We start from the raw sequence: 19930 nt of genomic DNA on the forward strand, positions 1-19930 counted from the left end.
CCAAAAAAAGGTAAATTTTTCATGAATTGAAAACAACATTTTCAGTAATTGCAGGGAGAAATAAAAGAAAAATCTAAGGAATTCCATAAATTAGAAGTAGTGAAAGTAGCCAATCTACAAGCTCAAAACGTGACGCGAAGCAAAGCGAAGCGTCGTGAGCTTGTAGATCTGCTATTTTCACTAGTTTGGGTCCCGGGCAAACGTCTTCTCTCTCTTTTGGGTCACAACCTGAGAAGTTTGGGAAACACTGGTCTAAAGGATCTGCCCTGGATCCAAAGAGATGCCTCGTTACAGTACCTTGACCGCGAGCTACAAAGGTTGTTCTACTTCCTCATCGGAGGCCCGGGGCCATTCTCAGGTCTTCGCCGCCTGGATCCGAAATAATTCACTTTTAGGCTACACATCAACACGTCATATTTTGGCAATGAGTTACTCAGAAGCTGGGCGTTCAATCTGAACACTTGTCACCGGGTTAGCCTGTATGTAGACTGTGCCTTGGGTTGCAGCAGTCTGTAAAGAGTCTGCAAACAGACCCCCTGCCTTGATCCAAAATGGCTGCGAAACTGATGTAAGGGCTGATTCATACTTACCGACTTTAGGACGGTACCCGTCCCCCCGAACCTCAAATGACGTCACATTGTAGGCTCTACAGAGCCGAACCAACTTTTATTCGGCTCTAAAATAAGAGTATGAATCGGCTCTAACTCACCTGTAATTATATGGAAACTTTGAGGATACAGAACCAAGTCACGTGGAAAAAGGTGACTATTAGGGCAGAAAGAGAATGAGTGGCAGAACAAATAGGCTATATATGAATGTTGAGTAAGTTATTATGAGTATCATTAAAGTGTGAATTACATCACTAAATATGAATGAAAACATGTCAGCAGAATATATGCATGCTAACAAATATATGACTGGCAACTGTGAATATTTAAGTTTTTTAGTACTTTGAGTATGTGAAACTTGCAAATACTAAAAACTGCAGCTTAAACTATATTTGAACACTGCTTTTCATTGTTATAGTGCATTTCCTTTTTAATATCTTTTTTTATCTAATAATCTAATTATTTCACTATCTCCACTTTACCGCTTTACTTTCAATGCTTTACTGTGTAAAGCATTAATCTGGACCATTATGACCGATTCATTTCCAATAAACCTACGTTTTACGTTATTGAAATACATCCATAAATTCTGTTTCCCTCTATGCGGTGTGTGAGTGCCTGTGCCTGCATGAAGTTTATATTCATAGCCCGTTGAAGGTTCAGTGATTGTACACAGGTGGCGCTGACTGCTGAGTCTAGTCCACTGCTTCTCAACCTTTTCAGACTGTGACTCCCCCAAATAATAATATTTGAACTGGGCTGGGGAGTGGGACCCCCCCAAATAATCATATTTGAGCAGGGGACCCGCCAAAATAATCATATTTGAGCTGGGGATCCGCCAACATAATCATATTTTAACTGGGGGCTCACAGCACCTCGCGTTGCGAGTCGTTCAGCTATTTTCACAATTTCTGCTTATGTATTATATTATTTGACAATTTGGCCAATGTTTGACCAGTTTTGAATAGCATAGTTTTAGTTTCTGGATTACTTTTGATGCAGTATAAATGGTCTTTTTTCCTTTCTTATTTGTTGAGGGCCCTCTCATTGTGACATCATGTGGCAGCCAAGTCTATGGACTTTTTAATGGTTGCTCAGGTTTATTTATTTGTAACATCATTTTTTTAGCAGTTTCACACTGTTCCATGACAGAATATTCACACATTACAGAACAGACAATGCAGGTTTAAGTCACTTTGGCATTGGAGCGTCCCACTTGGTTCACCCCAGAGACACTGCAGTGAATTGCCTTCATATTTGTATAAAGTGATTGGTTGTGTTAATTTGTTTTAAATACATTGTATGAGTTCATGGTTATATCGACTTCACATTTTGTCATGTGAAACTGAATCAATAAAGCAGTGAGTAAGAATGTATTTCTGTTGTTGCGTTTTTTTTTTGACAAGGAGGAAATGTTTTTATTCTCACAAATAAAACTTACAATCCATTTCTGAATCTCCTTCAACTCAAAGAATCAAGCCGTTTGAATAACAAGACATGGTTTAATTGGCCCCTTCTCCAGGTACAAAAACAGTAAAGTGCAAAAGTCAACCGCATGTTTAAGACTGTTAAAATGATGAACAACAGGGTTTATCCCATTGACAGAAATTGCTTTTTCATTATGGATTAGCACCATGGTGTTAGTTATGCTATTATCTATAGGCATTTTCTCATGTGGAGCATTATGAACACACCTTGTACACAGTCTAAAATAGCGTTGATCAACTCCAGGCCTGGGGGGACCTACTGCAGGCTTTGATTGTAGTAGTTCAATCAGGAACTAAACGGATATGACACTCCATCCATGTGACTGCAAATATCCTAATATGAAACTAGCAGTAGGACCGGAGTTGATATTCACTGGGTAAAAATATATACAACAGTAGTCATGACTCAGTATATATACTGTACATGCCTGCAGGAAGTGAAACAAACAGTAAGGGAATATACTGTACGAAAGCACACTATAGTATGGCCACAACTCATGTCTTCAATCCACTTGCTGAACACAAAACTCTGCTTAGATCTCCCTTCGCACACGACAACTTAACAGTCGTTTTGCCATCTGTACCGGACCGGTGCTGTGACTCCCAACCGGAATTCGACTCCCCCTTCGTCCACTCATAGACAGCTAGAGTGGCTGACCCATGTCCACCATCTCCACGGCAGAATCCTACTAGCCCTTTTGCACACTCACGGTGCATAATAGGTGACTAGGTGACTGGGTGCTAGTCTGCGCACCAGTCGCTGACTGGCCATGAACTGAAGCACTTCATTTTGCACATGGAGAAACTCTCCTCTCCCTCACACTAGTCAAAATATAGACTTCACCAATACAATACATATATATATATATTAGAGACATGGCGTCATTCAAATGTAATGATTTTAATATGTCCATGGACAATGGACAACTTGGTATTTATATGATCTGAACATACTATAGGCCTACTCTATGTCAGATTTACATTGGCAAAAATAGGCCCAAACGCAGGCCTACATACATAATTATCATACCCATTATAAATCAATATTCATTACTATTGATAACCCACCTACTTTCAGACACCACAGTCAACCTTTTCAAATGAAAAAAAGAAAACCTGTACTTTGTGTATATTGTGTCGTATACAGTATGTCCATAGACTTCCCAGTTCCCATACAGTCTAGTTATTGAGCAAAGTTGGCATGAATGAATGAATGAATGAATCCTACTGTAGGCCTACTAAGCTTCTCTTGACTGCATATTGGCGCACAAGAAGACAAATAATGCCATGGTGCGACATGTTTAGCGCCTCCAAATGTCAAGGGCTGAGCATTCCTTACAACAAGCAAGCAATGCCATTAAAGTAAAGTTTCTGGTTAAGACGATGCTCTTTGGAGAGCACTGCCAGCTTTAACCTCGCATTGTCACATGGGTAGACCAGAAGTAGTTTTCTTTATAAGCTTCATTTTACTTTTGTCACTAGCCCTGCTGGAGGGTACAGTAAGTCCAATTCCAGGCAAAATTTGGCCACAACGTCGGCGCCAACATCCTCTGTGCCTTTCCACAACCTTCACACAATCTATGCACGCACATGCTTTTCAACACACTTCCCTTAAGCGTTTCCTCCACTTAAACCCAATCATTTCTCATTATTCATATCCCTCCTCCTTGAACCTACAGTATGTCACTCGTGACAACTGAAATAACGACAAATAAGACAGCCCAGACTAGTGGTAAACGAACATCCTCAGAGTCCAGGCTTGTGTCAGCACTGCAGAGAGGTAATAAAAAAAATCAGTGGAGGTTTACTCCCCCTTGTGGCGGAGTGAATTTAGTACGCCACTTTCTCCACCTCACTGACTGTACCTCACAAAATGAGGAGAAAAGTGTGTCCTCAGGAATGGAGACATTTCTATTTTTTATCCATGTTATTTTCTGCATGTGTGTTGCAACAGTTTATGCCAGAACCTGCTGTATCATGCATCCCTTCCCTCAGCTCATGTGTCCATTTCGCAGTCTCCCGTCTTTCTCTTAGGTCCCTTTCTTTGACTCCCATTCCTATCGAAAACAAAACAAAAACAAACAAAGAACAAGGGCAGCGGTTTAATAACCGTATCATAACATGCCTCCACTTCTTAGCCTGTCAACTTCTTGGAACACTTAGGTTAGCTGAGCATTCAACAGGAACAAAAGGAGATTACATCACATCTATGGGACTATGTTCAGCTTTTTAATTATGTTAGACATGTACGCACGCACGCACGCACGCACGCACGCACGCACACATGACACACAGTGTCTGATGAGCAGTTAGCACACGGCGATAAGTGAGGTTTCCACTGTGAAAGTCAATTAGACGATCACACATGCTGCTGTGATGCCATTAATTAACCAACTAGTATGGAGATAGCCTGGCTAATAAGCCAGACTCAAATCACACAGTCGTCCGCCGGCAGGCTTATTAGCCAGGCTAGTATGGAGCATTACCTAGAAACCCATTCATACTGACAGGGATAGACAGACAAAAAAACGTCCTACAATTTCAGTTAGTTTGGTAAGTCAGTTAGTTATCGTTTTTATCGTTTGGTTAACTATAATAACCTTGCTCCAGGGATGAATATTAGAGTTTGATCTGAGCTCATCTTACTTTGGCTTTCTGCATCACTGTTCCCGCGGAGGAGGCGTAGATGGACGGCGGTCTCCTGCGCATCTCAGAGGCACAGTTCACTGGCAGAGACTCGCTGTAGATGTTCAGCTGGCTCTTTCTGCTACGAGGCTGATGGACAGGAGAAATACAGGGGCAGTTTAAACAATATATCAGTATAAAGAAACCACCTAAGTCAGTTTTTCAGTTTTCTCTCTGTGTGTTGGTTAAAAATGAGGCAGTATTGCTCTGTTCTAAACACTATAAGGTTTTCTTCATTTCCTGAAAAATTCAGGAAATTAACATTTTGGAGTTTGTTGGTTTCTGCCCGACAGCAGAGGTATGTGAATGAGTTGCTTTGTGTGTGTTGGTGTGTGTGTGTGTGAGAGAGTGTGAGTGTGAGTGTGAGTGTGAGTGTGTGTGAGTGTGTGTGTGTGTGTGTGTGTGTGTGTGTGCGTGTGTCCTCTACCTTGGCCTGGGGTTGGCCCTCCGTCGGGGCTCCCAGGGACCCTCCTGCCTGGCTTTTCTTCAGGTTCTCGATAACCTGCGTGAGCCTCAGCTCCAGGTCGACCCTCTCGGCCTCCTTGTCCCGACAGGCCACCTCCAGCTGGGCCACTCGCTCACTCAGGGAGGGCTTCTGCTTCTCTGCTCCGACAGGGAAAACAGACACATGAGCACAGCAAAAACCTAAATTCAGTTCTCTGTCCATTTCTCGACTGTGTCGAAATTGAGGGGTGGATAATGCTGTCCCCAAAAATTCGTTGGCACTCGAACCTCAATGAATGGTCTCCAACTTTTTTCTTTTCTTTTACAGCCAGAATATGTAAGAATGTCCAGCCCGGTCCTGCTAAAGCCTGACAAGGTTCTGTAATATAATAATCCAGAGTCCAACAACAACAAATTGATGTAATCTCTCCGACATGCACTTTCTCTGATGAGTGCGTGAACAGTGCAGCCGCAGCATGCAACTACAGGGCTCTTTCCTGCAGATAGACTACCGGTACATAGGATCTATTAATTGCAGCTTGGTTATTTTTGTATTAAATGAATTAAAAACTATGGTTCGGACATCCGCTCGAAAATCCCCGCCAAAGCTCGAATCCTAAAAACAGGGCTCGGGAACAGCCTAAACCGAGGGATCGGAGATGATTTAATGTGGCAAGTTTTTAAAGTTAGAAATTTGCCACATTCTTTTCTGAGATTTTTCTCAGAAATCTCTGAGATTACTGTCGTAATTCTATGAGTTTTTAAATTTGCGAATTCTTTTTTAATCTCACCGAGATGGCAGTAATAAGCCTTCGTAGATATCCGCCCGGGACCCAAACTAGTGACAATAGCAGATCTACAAGCACACAACGTGTCGCTTCAAGCCACGTTGTGAGCTTGTAGATCGGCTATTTTCGACATTTTAGTTCTAATTTATGGAATTTCTTTGATTTTTCTTTCATTCTTCATGACATTACTGAAATAACCTCTGGATTTTGTTATTAATTTAGCTTTCTTAAATGTTTTGTAATACAAACAAATGTAGGAAACAAAAACTAAAGGGACCCCTAACAATGTGTCCACGACCCACAAACGGCTCCCGACCCACTGTTTGGGAACCAGTGGTGTGTAGAGTGTAGATTTAACGATCTCAATGATATAGTTTTTCCCTTTCTTAGGCCATTTTATTCACCTTTTACATGGAAAGGCAACATTGATGAACACACTGTAGTGTAGTGTGCATGCCACGTCGCTAGGTGGCAGTGACGGACTGCCAGATAGACCAGTCACCCAGTACAAGATCATGTTTACATCATGGTTAAAATTCACCATCGCTAATCACTACATTTGTATTTTAGGATGAGCGGGTCGAGGGAGTACTTGCTCATTTTAGGAAATCCATATATCACCTACGGCTCTGTATCAATGTAATAAACATATGCGTGGTGTGAACCCACATGAGCCATGATGTCACAAGTTTTGCGGATTCATCGTTTTGCCCATTTACATGGAGACGGGAGGATACAGCGTTTTCAAAGTTTTCCACCTCCTGATAAGGCTGTTCTCGTCTAAAGGGGCGAGACCCTGCAGCAAACGATTTCTACCTAACACCGTTCTGAAGCAAGGGGGCCTTACCTGTGGCTGTTTTCAACTCTTCCTTTGCCTCTCTCCTCTCCTGTCTGACGGCGACCAGGGCCGTGCGGATGCCCTCCTTCCCTCTCTCCAGCTCCTCTTTCTCTTGGAGGTAGCGCTTGGCATCCTCCTCCGCTCTCGTTTTCCCATACTTCCCATACTGGTTGGCATCTGGGGGGGTAGGGGGGGGGTCAGAAGAAGGAGGTGGTGGGGGGTTAGAGGTGAGGGGTGTCAAACGTTTAGGGGTCATGGGAAGGAGACATCAGCATCTCACACAACTCTCCGTCTCCGTCAGTTTCTCTGTCTTTCTCCGAGAGAGAGAGAGAGAGAGAGAGAGAGAGAGAGAGAGCGCGACGGCCTACGAACTTGAACCTATAATATGAACATAACATGACTTTCATATTCCAGCAGGAGGACAAAAGAGACGAGAGAGAAGAGGAGATAATAAAGGCGTCAGAGGACGGAGGTCAGGAGGGGAGATGGTGGATCTAATGCGACTGTCCAATAAATCTCACGTTACATCCCGAGGCTCTCAGGGGGCTCCGCGGAGCAGGGGAGGCCTTTGATGTGTCGGAACGTCCACAGACAGCCCTGAGAAACACCCTGCTAACACCCACGGCCCCGTAGCAGTCCCATCGCCTTGTATGGGAGAATTTACGATTCTACCAAGTCCTTCTAAATCTGAAAAACCCATGTTTCTATGTCAGTCGTTCGCAAACATTTTCATGTCAAGGACCCCCAAAAATATTATATATATATATATCTAATTGGCTGCCGACCCCCATCTGAAAATATGTTTTCCAGGCAACCCCCCCAGAAGCAAAGATTTGATTTCGCTATGAAGGAATATATATTTAAACTAAGATTTGTGCCAGATTTTCACAATAAAAAAAACAAAATAGCAGATCTACAAGAACGTAGTGCTGCACTCAGTGACGCGCTATGAGCTTGTAGATCTGCTATTTTTCAATAGTTAAAAGTAGGTTATAACATAAGGGGTTCCTGTCCTGAATGAGTTAAAGGGCCACTTCACCCCTTTTGCAACCAGATCTTATTTCAATGATGTTTAGGACACAAGAAACACTTTTCTGGGGGGTTTTATGTGTGTAATATGTGTTTTTAGATTTATGTTGATGACCAAACTTTGTCATGAAAATGTGGTCTCTCTTCATTCCTGTCAAGTCACACATCCATGCAGCCTCTCCCTTCTCCACAAGGAGGGCACCAAAGCATTATGGTCATCGTAGGAATTCAGCAATCCAGTCAAACCCTAGTAGTCAAACACACAGACTTCATTATTTTTCTGGCCATAGGGCGCAAAGTACAAATTGTGCTACTTTTATCTACTACAGATACGATTAACATTGAGTTACTGCAGTTCCTTCCAGCGGTGAAATGGCCCTCCAAGTAAAACTATCAATCAGTGAATTGGATTTCTTAACATCCAATTGGGTGGAAAATAGATTCAGGGATTGCGGTGCACAAGAAATGTGGCACCGATGGGTGTAGTAAAACACAACAACTTGGGGGACATAAACACGGACGGACCGACACTCTTCTAGGCGGCTTGCACCTCTCGGCAGAAAGTTTAATAGAAACGATCATTATTCATTATTATGAAAAGTGAGCCGCGCTCTTATCATCATACATCACATTCCGTGCTCAGCCAATCTGATGAGCACATTCCGTGCTCATACGGACGACAGACACACAAACACACAAAGCTTATGCAAGCGCCCCTCAAAAAGAGATTTAACCGGAGGATGGGTTTATTTTGGGGTTTCGGAATATTGAAAAAAATTATAAAAATTCACACCGTGTGAACTGAGTGGTGCAACTCCCCTTTGTCCCCCCCCCCCTCCTCTCCTCTCTCTCTCTCTCATTAGCAGGCAACAGTGCAGCACTAATACTGGTACTGGTACTACTGGTACTAATAGTCATATACTGGTGCTCATGGCCACATAGGTACATAGGGGGACACACGGACATTGCTGTTCCTTGGAGTGGTTGCACCACTCAAAAAGTAAAAGTAGACAAGATTGTGAAAGGAAAGTCCCGGAAAGAGGATGTAGGGATACTCAGCATGGAACTACAGACGATGGGAGCTCATATAGCAGGACTGTGACACGCAGCGGATACCAAGTGGTACCAGACACCAAGCGTAGGTAAAGGGGATTATAGGCTATAGCGTAGGTATGGCCTACGAGCTTGTAGGTCTGCTATTTTTGAAAAATCGAAGAACGACTGATATAGAAACATAGCTTTTTCAAAGAACTGTCAGGATTTAGAAGGAAGTTTTAGAATCTGATCTCAGGTCAAAATGGGTTAAAAGCATTATGTTATACTTTAGCTATTTGAAAACATGATATTATGGGACAAAACATTTCAAGAAGGTTCAAGCTTTAAAAGATAGCCAAGCCAACATATCTGATCTACATGCTCATCATGGGACACAATGTGAGCTGCGTATAGCAGCTATTTTCACTACTCTTGCACAGCAGTATAAAATAATGATTTAGTTTTAATGGAAAAAAAAGAAAAGGAAATATGGAGATACAAGGTTTCTGTGCATGTGATCTGGGACTACAGTATGTAGGATAAAATGCTGCTTTGATTTACTGTGTTATATCAGTGGTTCTTAAAACATTTTCATGTCAAGGACCCCCAAAAGTTTATGTATTTGGCATCTGACCCCCATCTCTTCTTCTAGTGACCCCCAAGAAGCAAAGATTCGTGTTAAAATGTTAGCTTTAAAAGAATACATTATCCAAAGATTTGCACACATTTTCTCGATTTGCAGATCTACAAGCTTGTTTGTGTGTGTGTGTGTGTGTGTGTGTGTGTGTGTGCGTGCATGCGTGCCGTGTGGATATTAATGCTGAGCCACCTGGACAACAGTGCGATGTTCACTTGTGAAACTTCTAAAATGGCTTTCAACTCTTGCTGCAACCTCTAAGCTTCACGTCCCAGCTGGCATTCAAAGCTGGATGTCCCATATGTTGGGAGATCAAAGCTGGATGTCCCATAGTTGGGAGATCAAAGCTCTACCACTCATTTCAAAATAGAAATCATGGAATGGATGTTGTTGATCATTTAGAGCTGCAATAATAGCTATCAGCCAGCAGGTGTCCTGCCCAACACCAGAATCTAACTAACAATGAAAGAGTGTTGTGCTAGTTATATATTGATTGTATTATTAACATACTCCGTACAGATTGGTCAAAAATAACGTTCCATTTTAAACTTTAGCTGTTGAAAAATAGCAGATCTACAAGATCATAGCCTAGCACTGAGTGCCACGCTACAAGCTTGTAGATCTGCTATTTTTGGAAAAATCGTGAAAGTGTTAAACGCAAATATATGCTTCTGGGGGGTCCCTGGAACAATATATTTTCAGATGGACTTCGGCGGCCAATTATATATAATATTTGTGCTCCTTGACATGAAAACATTTGAGAACCACTGATATAGAAACATAGGTTTTTCAGAATACTGTCATGATTTAGAAGACATTTGTAGAATCTGGTCTCAGGTCTCCATGGGTTCAAAATGTTACATTAAAATGACACTGTGGGCCTGGGCCAGGCACCTTGGCTGGTAATCCAGTCTGGCAGTGTGCTGCGGGTTCGACTCCCGATCCCAACGGCCTACTGTCTGTCCCTCCATAAAATAAAGGCGAAAGCTACAACAAAAAAATTACTTAAAAAAATGACACTGTGAAGTCCCGCTTACTTGAGCCGGAGCGCTTGATGGAGACCGGTGGGCCGTTCCTGTCGGAGTCGGTGCGATGTTTGGTCTGTTTCCCACAGAGGACGGGGACGGACGGGAGGACAAACATCAAACCATGTGGGAGGACAGACAGGACGGAACAAAGATGGAAAGATTAAGGAAAATGAATGTCACTCATTATTGCTTTAATTATAATTTGCTTTGACTGAGACTCCTCCAGACAAATGAAATGAAATGAAATAAATAAATAACTGAACACAACTTATTTTGGAAACAAATGGACCCTGGATATATTTTCACAAAGAAATAATATGCCTGTTTAGAATAGTATCTTTGTCATAAAGTCTCCAAAACATATTTATATGATCTGAAATGCCATGTGTAACATGTGAGTAACATGTTTGTATGTATGTGTTCTGCTGTCTGGATGATGTACGTCTATGTGTAAGAGCAGTCAGGGTGAAAGGTTAAGAGACTTTACAAGACATAAAGCTGACGTGACCTCTGACTACCTTTCACCAGGGTGAGCTGCACTGAGCTCTTCTTCTTTTCACACACACACACACACACACACACACACACACACACACACACACACACACACACACACACACACAGTCTTGCTCCTACACATGCACACATAGACATTCATGGCACATAATCAGCCATATTCTCACACATATGATACTGCAGACACACACACACACACACACACACACACACACACACACACAGCCCTACAAAGGATGGTCATTGACAGGCATGGAACAGAGAACGGCCTGTTTAAATGAATGATTGGTACTATCATATTCAGACAGAGACTGTCCTCAACAGCTGCACACGCACGCACGCACGCACGCACGCACGCACGCACGCACGCACATCAAAGTAAACCCTTATGTCTGGGCACTGATCCCTATTCCCTATACACAGATCAGCTGGACCTGGGCAGTGTGTGCATATGGTAGTTAGTGTGTGTGTGTGTGTGTGTGTGTGTGTGTGTGTGTGTGTGTGTGTGTGTGTGTGTGTGTGTGTGTCTTACCTGCATCTCCTCCTGAGGGACCTCGTCATATGTCCTGGAGTCTGTGGAAGTGCTGCTGGAGGATGTGGCCCACCTAGCAGACAGAAAGACACCACACACACACACACACACACACACACACACACACACACACACACACACACAAGGAGGTTAGGACAAATCTAAGACATTCCATTAATTAATAGTAGATGTGTTCCCACACATTTTTACCAATGCACTTCCAAAACATTTCCAGAATATATAATCCAAGTTCCAAGCCTATATAACAATCATTCAGAACAATAATCAGTATCTTACTCCTATGTACAGTGCCCAAAGACAGGCAGTGTGGCAACAATAAGCATAACAGAATGGTATAATTCGTTATATATAATTTCGTGGCCATGACATCCACGGCTTTGTGGAGTGGCCCTGTCTGTCACTTACAGGAAGGAGTGTCGTGCAGCGTCACAGATGTTCGCGATGGTTTCCACGTCGACATAGTCGTAGTGCAGAGAGTCTGGGTCTGTGGACGAACCCGTCTCTGCCAACAGAACCCCTAACCACCGGCCCAGGTCCTCTGAGCTGCACGCCTGGAGGGGGGAGAGGGGGGGAGAGGGGGGAGAGAGAGACAGAGAAAGAGAGAGACAGAGAGGGAGGGAGAGAGAGGGGGAGAGTCAGGGACAGAGACAGAGGGAGAGAGTGAAAGACAAACAGACGACAAACAGACAGACAGAGAGAATTAGACAGACAGACAGAGATCAGAAAAAGACAAAGAAAATGGGCAGACAGACAGTACAGTACAGTACAGTACAGTACAGTATTCGACCTACCTCCAGTGCAGCCACCTCCGTGGTGCCCCTCATGATGCGGAAGGCCAAGGGGTGCCTGGGTCCCAGGCCCGGGACCACCTCGCAGCCGTGGAGGGGCAGGGACGGAAGGGTGGTCCGGACGTCCCCTTTCTCCTGGTGGAAGTGGAGGGCACTGCCCCACAGGCAGCACCACTGCTCGCGCCACACCTGGTTCACCAGCACCAACAGAGAGCCTACACACACACACGCGCGCACACACACACACACACACACACACACACACACACACACACACGCACAGGAGGAGGTTAGGACATTGCATCAATTCGAAAACACAAGTTTAAGAAGTACTGAAAATAGCAGATCTACACGCTCACTTGTAGATCTGCTATTTTCACTAGTTTGGGTGTCGGGCAAACATCTCTCTTTTGGGTCACAGGCTAAAAGGTTTGGGAACCACTGATATATCCTCCTCCTGTTAGTCGGATGTTAGGGCCTTAGCTTGCTTATATGATCCTTGATGACTATTTATATGTATTTGATGTATTACCATAATAATAATAATCTTTATTGTCCCGAAGGATATTTGTCTTCACAGTCTGTGTTGCTCTTGCTTACTGTAAATCACTGGATTAAGAGTGTCTGCTAAATGTCTAAATTGTAAATATACAGTACATACCATTAAGAACAAATGTCTTCCTGAATCCTAAACCGTTATATAATATATTGTTTCTATATCAGTGGTGCTCAAACATTTTCATGTCAAGGACCCTCCCCACCCCCAAAAAATAATAAACGCCTGCCGACCCCTCATCTGAAAATATGTTGTTCCAGGGACCCCCCAGAAGCAAGGATTTGAGTGAAAAACGTTGCTGTGAAAGAATAGATTTGCACACATTTTCACGACACACACACTTCAGTAACAGAGTGAGGGGCTAAAGACAGGGATGGAACAACACACAGAGAGAAAAGCAGGGTCCCATACCTTGACGAGGGTCTTTGAAGGTTGTTCGGAGGTCACCGATTCGAGGGGTCTTCTTCTTGGAGAAGCTGATGATGCGCGTGATTTTGCGGCCGGCAAAAGGCCCTTTCTTCACCTTACCTGGAAGAATAACACACGGCTCATTCCAACGGTTCTTGGCAAAATAAGGTATCGTTTGCATGTGTCCGTTTACGGCATTTTCGGGGGGTGAAAACGCAACAAAGTGAAAACTCCTTCCAGAGTGGAAATCTTTGAAAATGGCAGCTCCTCCCGTCTCACGTGGGCTCACAGCGCTTATGTTTATTAAATTGTTACAGAGCCGTAGGCGATATTTGGAGTTCCTAGAATGAGCAAGTGCTCCCTCACCTCCCTCACCTCATCCTACCAATACAAATGTAGTGACTAGTGATGATTAATGTAAACAAACAGCCACGTGATAGGAAATAGAACGGAAGGTGGTTCTAGTACATGCGTGCCTGGTCTATCTGGCAGTGTGTCAGCGCCACCTAGCCACCTGGAATGCACACTACAGCGTTTTCACTCACTGTTGCGTCTCTGTGTAAAGGCTGGATAATTTTTTTGAACGCAACTGGACTTGGCCCTTTTCTCTGGAGACCGTTGTTGTAAAAGTGGCCTAAGGTCGTCTGTGACCTGTGTGTGAAAGTCTGTTATTTCTTTGGTTCGCGTGATGACTTCTCCGCGTTTCTGAAGGGAGGTTAACCTCCAGGAAGATGACGAAGGCCAACACGTGAAAGTAAAGCGATTGAGAGAGATTTGAAGTCGAGGAGATGAAATGTGGTTTATGTTCAGAGGGCGTTAAACTAAATATCTCACCGTTCTCCCTGCAGTTGTCTCCTGGACAAATACCCATGATGTCAGAGTCTGACGTGTTCTTCTCCACACATAACCTCTGAAGAAAGAGCACACGTGCACACATACACACACACACACACACACACACACACACACACACACACACACACACACACACACACACACACACACACTTAGTATATCTGGATATTTCACTTCCATTGTCTACATTGTCTATTTTCGCTATTCGTATAATATGTTTCCTGCAGGTACTCTTATAAACACGCCGTTTATTCAGTTTCACTCACTTTATTCAGTGTTTCCCGGCAGTAACATGGAAACTTTGTTTCCCCCCATATTTCACACAAGTCTATTGGCGCTCACTGCGCATGGTGTGTACCGTAAAGGGTACTGTAGAGGACTGCCGTAAAGTGTACTATAATAGAGAAGCAACATGAGCTAACACTCTGGCTTCCTCCCAAACAAAAGACCTGCCACTACTCTTAGGATGGGTCAAACATTTCCCTGAGGGGATACTAAAATATAACTTATACCCCAACTGTTACCCCAGAGGGGATAATAAAGTATACCTTATACCCCAACTATTACCCCAGACTAAACATCTAGTTTTCACTTTCCAAGATATTCGTCTGAAAGCTGAAAGTCCAAAGCCATTTATATGGTGAGGAAATAACAATAACTTTCTTTTAACTGCTGTATTTTTCTTTCTTAATTTTAATTTGATTTAATTTTCCTTCCTTCTTTCTTTCATTCAAACCCTCCCTTACTTTCTCTCACACAAATCCAGTGGAGCACATAAAGCTCCAGCAAACAGCCCATAATAAACATAAAGTAAAGTCATCTCTCTCCCCTATTGGCAGCGTCTCCCTCTCTCCCCCGGTATTTATGACCCTGCTGTGTAATTTACAGCTCCGCCTGGGTGAAAAGCTCTCATTCGTCTTGTGTGAAAAGCTCTAATCAGGAGATGTCGGATGTTTCCCGTTTGCAGCTCTGACTGACTGTCTACCACAGCTGCCCTGTCATTGTCTGTTTTACAGTAAATTACTCATCCAATCTACACTTTGCTTTCAAAGGCAGCTACAAAACGTAACTTAACTTTAACTTTAACCAAACAGTTCGAGAGTATTTTACCGATCTGTCAAACACCAATTGTTATTTATAATCTACTTTCCCTGATGTCAGCACTGGAGGTATTAGGCAGATGCAAACATCCACAAAAAATCCACTTTATTTCAGACTCAGAAATGCTCTCTCGCAAATGAGGAAATTGGCTTTGCAATATGGCCTGGGACAACCTAACATTAAACACTTTTAACGATCGCTCAGCTTCAGCCATAATGTCATACGTAATTATATAGGAACCCAATTTGTCCATTAATGAATTCATTTTTAGATTTGGATTTTCTCCATATAGTCATTACAATGTTACCACACATACGTCAATAATCGGGTCAATGTTAGGCTAAACATCCTGGCGTGGTTAAGAAGACATGGATGTTTGAATTTCATTTGTACAATTTGACATACTTGGGTTTTCATTTAGTAGAAATTATTCGACCACATAGCCTGTTGTTGGTTATCTCCTAGGGTTCATAGCACTTGCTCTGATATCCGATATCCTTGCACTAAAGGAAGGCACTCTGATATGACTGTAAGTTGATTTTCATACCATAGTGAAATCAAGGCAAAACTTTGGCTTCATTGTAAGTCAAACAAACCCACAGAATGCTTTGTAAATTGGTTGACAGTAATGCATATCAAGTGACACGCAGAGAATAAGCGGAACATGCCAAACCACTGATGCACAACTAATGATACAGCACATATAGGAATAAAAATGTATGTACATTCACACAATAACAATACACATTCAGGCAGTACAGTATGTTAAGACAGCAGGTCAATCCGAGTGCTTCATATGGAGGACATACATAGCAGGTGACACTACCTTGTCGAGCTCCATTTTCCTGGGACTGCTGGGAGATGAAGATTCTTCTGGTCCTCGTCCACTGCCACTCACCTCTCGGACCACCTGTGGCACATGACACAGGTGTCACTCGTTGTAACAATGACAACAGCTTCCTCTCTGGGATTTGTCTGTGTATTTAGTCTTGATTCTAATCAGAGAATACACTCCAAAAACCAAACGATGCAATACAATTACTACTACCCCTGGCCTTCTCCAACTTGGTTACGAATATTTTTCACGTAATTGACAGACAAAGAAATGGTGGAACAATCTATACTCGAAGTATAGAGTGTAATATAGTTCTAGAGTGTAATAGAACCTTTTATTTTGTGATCAAGTTTTTTATTTTATTTTTTGTTAAAAGAAAGAAAAAAGGGGGTTTCCCCCACCCCACCCCACAGGTTGAACAGCAAAACAGATACAGGGTTACAATACATAATAATAATAATAATAATAATAATAATAATAATAATAATAATAATAGTAAATAAGGCAAGACAGATATTTTACAATTGGAAAAATCTAATTAAAAAGGAGAAAATAACAGTCATCAGAGACGTTGGCATGATTTAAGTTTTTCTAGTGCTGTGGATAAGACGTCAAGTGTGTTTTCTTGTGCCCCATTGGATCGAGCTATGGAGAGTTCCAGAGAGATCATGTCCATTAATGAGAGGATCCATTGTGAGATCTCAAGTTTATGGGGAGGTTTCCATCTTAGGACGAGCAGTTTTTTTGCAGCTGTCAGCCCCAATCGCTGAATCATCATTCAACAGGAAAATATTAGGCAAGAAGGGAATTCTAGCCCATTACCTCAGATAATACTTCTGAAACTCTAGACCAAAAACGATTGACTATTATTGTTGCATAGGGTGCAAATGGGTGTCGTACAGAGCTGGAGTTGGAACCGTTTTCTTGGAGTCAGATAGAATCTTTGGATAAATTTGAAATACAACATTTGATAGTTATAATTTCGTGATGAGAGAGAAATATTTTCCCAAGTTCTTTTCCAATTGGTCGGCCGCTGCCAACTCTTTAAATCGACGTTCCAGACTGTAGAGACACCCATTGGCGGACATGTAGATTCTCTTAACTTCTTATACAAATAAGATACAAAGCCTTCAGATTTGGGAATCTTGTATCTTATGTAATAGAACCTGTTTATAAGAGCGTGGATTGTGGTTCCAATGCCAGGTGGTTAAACAGTCCCAGCATGCATGGCCGGTTACAACTAACCTATGGCAGGTTCAAACTAACCTGTGGCTCCCGACATGCGTGGCAGGTTAAAACGAACCCGTGGCAGGTTAAAACTATAACCCATGGCTTCCTGTGATATTATGTTTGTGTTTTGGGTAGGGTGTCGGCCTAATGCCTGTTGTACTGTTAATACTTTGGACCAAAGACAAGCACCCGTCCGTGTAAAAGTGTGTGAGCCTCACCCTGAGCCACCTGTGGGCCTGCTCTTTGCTCTGCACGGCCAGGACCATCACATCTAAATGTAAAGGTGTGTGAGCCTCACCCTGAGCCACCTGTGGGCCTGCTCTTTGCTCTGCACGGCCAGGACCATCACATCTAAATGTAAAGGTGTGTGAGCCTCACCCTGAGCCACCTGTGGGCCTGCTCTTTGCTCTGCACGGCCAGGACCATCACATCTAAATGTAAAGGTGTGTGAGCCTCACCCTGAGCCACCTGTGGGCCTGTTCTTTGCTCTGCACGGCCAGGACCATCACATCCCCGTTGGGTAAGGTGAAGCGGAGCTCGTGCCGCTTCCTCTTGCTGTCCTTGGGGGCGTAGACCACGCTGCACTGGGGCAGCGGCACTTCCACATACGGAGAGAGGTCCTTAGAACTCTTAAAGCACTGCAAGGAACACCACACAAGAGACACAGGTTGCACAAAGATCTTCCAAATAATAATATTTTATGAAATATTATCTGCCGATACCGATTTTTCACGATCCAATATTTATATTTTTTATCTGAACACGTACGTATACCATATCAAAATAGTACAATATCCAAAATCACAGACAACATCCAGTGCGTGCGTGCGTCCAACAGCTCACCTGTAGTCTGTCATCTCGTATGACTATGAGCTGCTTGGCCCACTGGCCGAAGCGTTTCTTGCGCAGCAGGAAGGCACATATGTGGCAGTCTCTGGCGGGCGCCATGGAGCTCTCCTCGGACGGCCACTGGTGAGTGGTCAGTCGGGCCCTCTGCCCTCTCTCCTCCTCGTCCTCCTCATACGACTCGTAGGAGCTGCTCAGCGCGTCAGAGTCGTTGTCTGGGGAAAGAGGAAAAGTTTCAACTTTTAAGTAGTGTTGATTTCGTAGACTAAAACTATGATGAAAAATGTTCTTCGACTACCTTCTTTCACTGACGATGGCTAAAAATATTGACAATTTCGTCAACGCATAAAAACTAGACTAACACTAGTGGAAAAGAGTTTGTTTATTTGCACTTGTTTGGTGGTCCGCTCTGAAAATAGCAGATCTACAAGCTCACAATGCATAGACGCGTTCTGAGCTTGTAGATTGGCTATTTTCAACATGCAACCAAGACTAAATCTACAGTTTATCTATACTTTTTCACACGACTAAAATAATGACTAAATTAAACTTTATTCAAAAGACTATGACCGAAACAAAAAGAAAATAAATTGCTGACAAAATCAACAAGTTAAGCCATTAAGTTCTCACACTTGAAAGTAGTTCTCACACTTTTCAAGATTTTTCAAAAATGTAAAAAAAGAAGAAGCAGATGTACAAGGTGTGTGTGTGTGTGTGTGTGCGTGTGCGTGTGTGTGTGTGCGCGTGTGCGGTGCACACGTGCATCTGTGGTTGTCCGTGTGGACATAAGACTTCCAGCAACTTGGCAAATAAACCTGCTGTTTATAATCATGTGCAGTTGGTTTGTGGGTAATGGAGTTCTTACATGAGTTCTTGCGTCGTGAGCCGATACAGGTGGGAGGGTAGTTGCTCTCAGCATCCTCGTAGCAGTCCTCTATGGAGTTGGGAGGGCTGGAGCTGCCTGGAGAGGATCACATGACAACAACCACTAATTAGACCCTGTGTTCTGTCATCCTGTAATTAAACTAACGAGCACTTTTTTTCCCTTCTTTTTTTAAAACTACGTTTTGGCAAAGTGCTACTACTGTAAATTTTGAATGATCAAAGTGCACCGGATCAAGTGCTAAAAGTAGAAAAAATATGGAAATTCCCAAGTTTTATATAGTGCTGAAATGATTGCTACGATTACGAGGAGGACCCTGTTAGGTTGTAGGGTTGAGGGCAGTGGTGGAAAATGTACTCACATCCATTCTGGGCGGGAACCCCTTTTGGTGTTCTAACCCTTTTGGACGGGAACCCCTCTTGGGGTTCTGTACAGTATTATAAAAGGTAACATTTTTGATGCTGCTATATAAATATTTGAAGTTTTTCAGAAAACTTGAAGTCCTGATTTCAAAATTTACTTGAGTAAATGTACAAAAGTATCAATATCAAAATGTACCAAATGACCGAAATATATATAGGGCTAAAGTGAAATAATGTTCACATAATTGTAGTGGAGTGAAAAGTACAATATTTGCCTCGGAGACGTAGTGGGGTGGAAGTAAAAGTATAGTACATTGTAAATACTCCAGTAAAGGGGCGGCAGTGGCTCAGGGGTAAAGTGGCCAGTAGAACAGCTGGATGGCAACCGTGAGGTTCCCAGTTGGATCCCGGGCTCCCC

At 43.0% G+C, this 19930-nt stretch overlaps 1 protein-coding gene across 2 annotated transcripts in view; it reads right to left on the bottom strand.

The window, feature by feature from the left end:
- Positions 1–1746: 1746 nt before the first annotated feature.
- The window catches only part of afap1l1a (actin filament associated protein 1-like 1a), a 49228-nt gene continuing 31044 nt past the window's right edge, over positions 1747–19930 (bottom strand). Inside the window, exons 6-19 of one of the 2 annotated variants that reach the window (XM_083786445.1) lie at positions 19133–19228; positions 18265–18482; positions 17880–18059; positions 16183–16266; positions 14235–14310; positions 13404–13520; positions 12440–12651; positions 12054–12199; positions 11628–11700; positions 10589–10652; positions 6860–7027; positions 5208–5383; positions 4742–4870; positions 1747–4152 (exon numbers count right to left, since the gene is read on the bottom strand). In XM_083786445.1, the coding sequence (XP_083642571.1) occupies positions 4126–4152; positions 4742–4870; positions 5208–5383; positions 6860–7027; positions 10589–10652; positions 11628–11700; positions 12054–12199; positions 12440–12651; positions 13404–13520; positions 14235–14310; positions 16183–16266; positions 17880–18059; positions 18265–18482; positions 19133–19228 (1766 nt within the window). In that variant the 3' untranslated portion in view covers positions 1747–4125. The remainder of the gene's footprint in view (positions 4153–4741; positions 4871–5207; positions 5384–6859; positions 7028–10588; positions 10653–11627; positions 11701–12053; positions 12200–12439; positions 12652–13403; positions 13521–14234; positions 14311–16182; positions 16267–17879; positions 18060–18264; positions 18483–19132; positions 19229–19930) is intronic. The other variant, XM_083786444.1, reaches the window with a different exon arrangement.

Source organism: Protomyctophum parallelum (assembly GCF_964188405.1).
Source record: "Protomyctophum parallelum genome assembly, chromosome: 16".
NCBI lineage: Eukaryota > Metazoa > Chordata > Actinopteri > Myctophiformes > Myctophidae > Protomyctophum > Protomyctophum parallelum.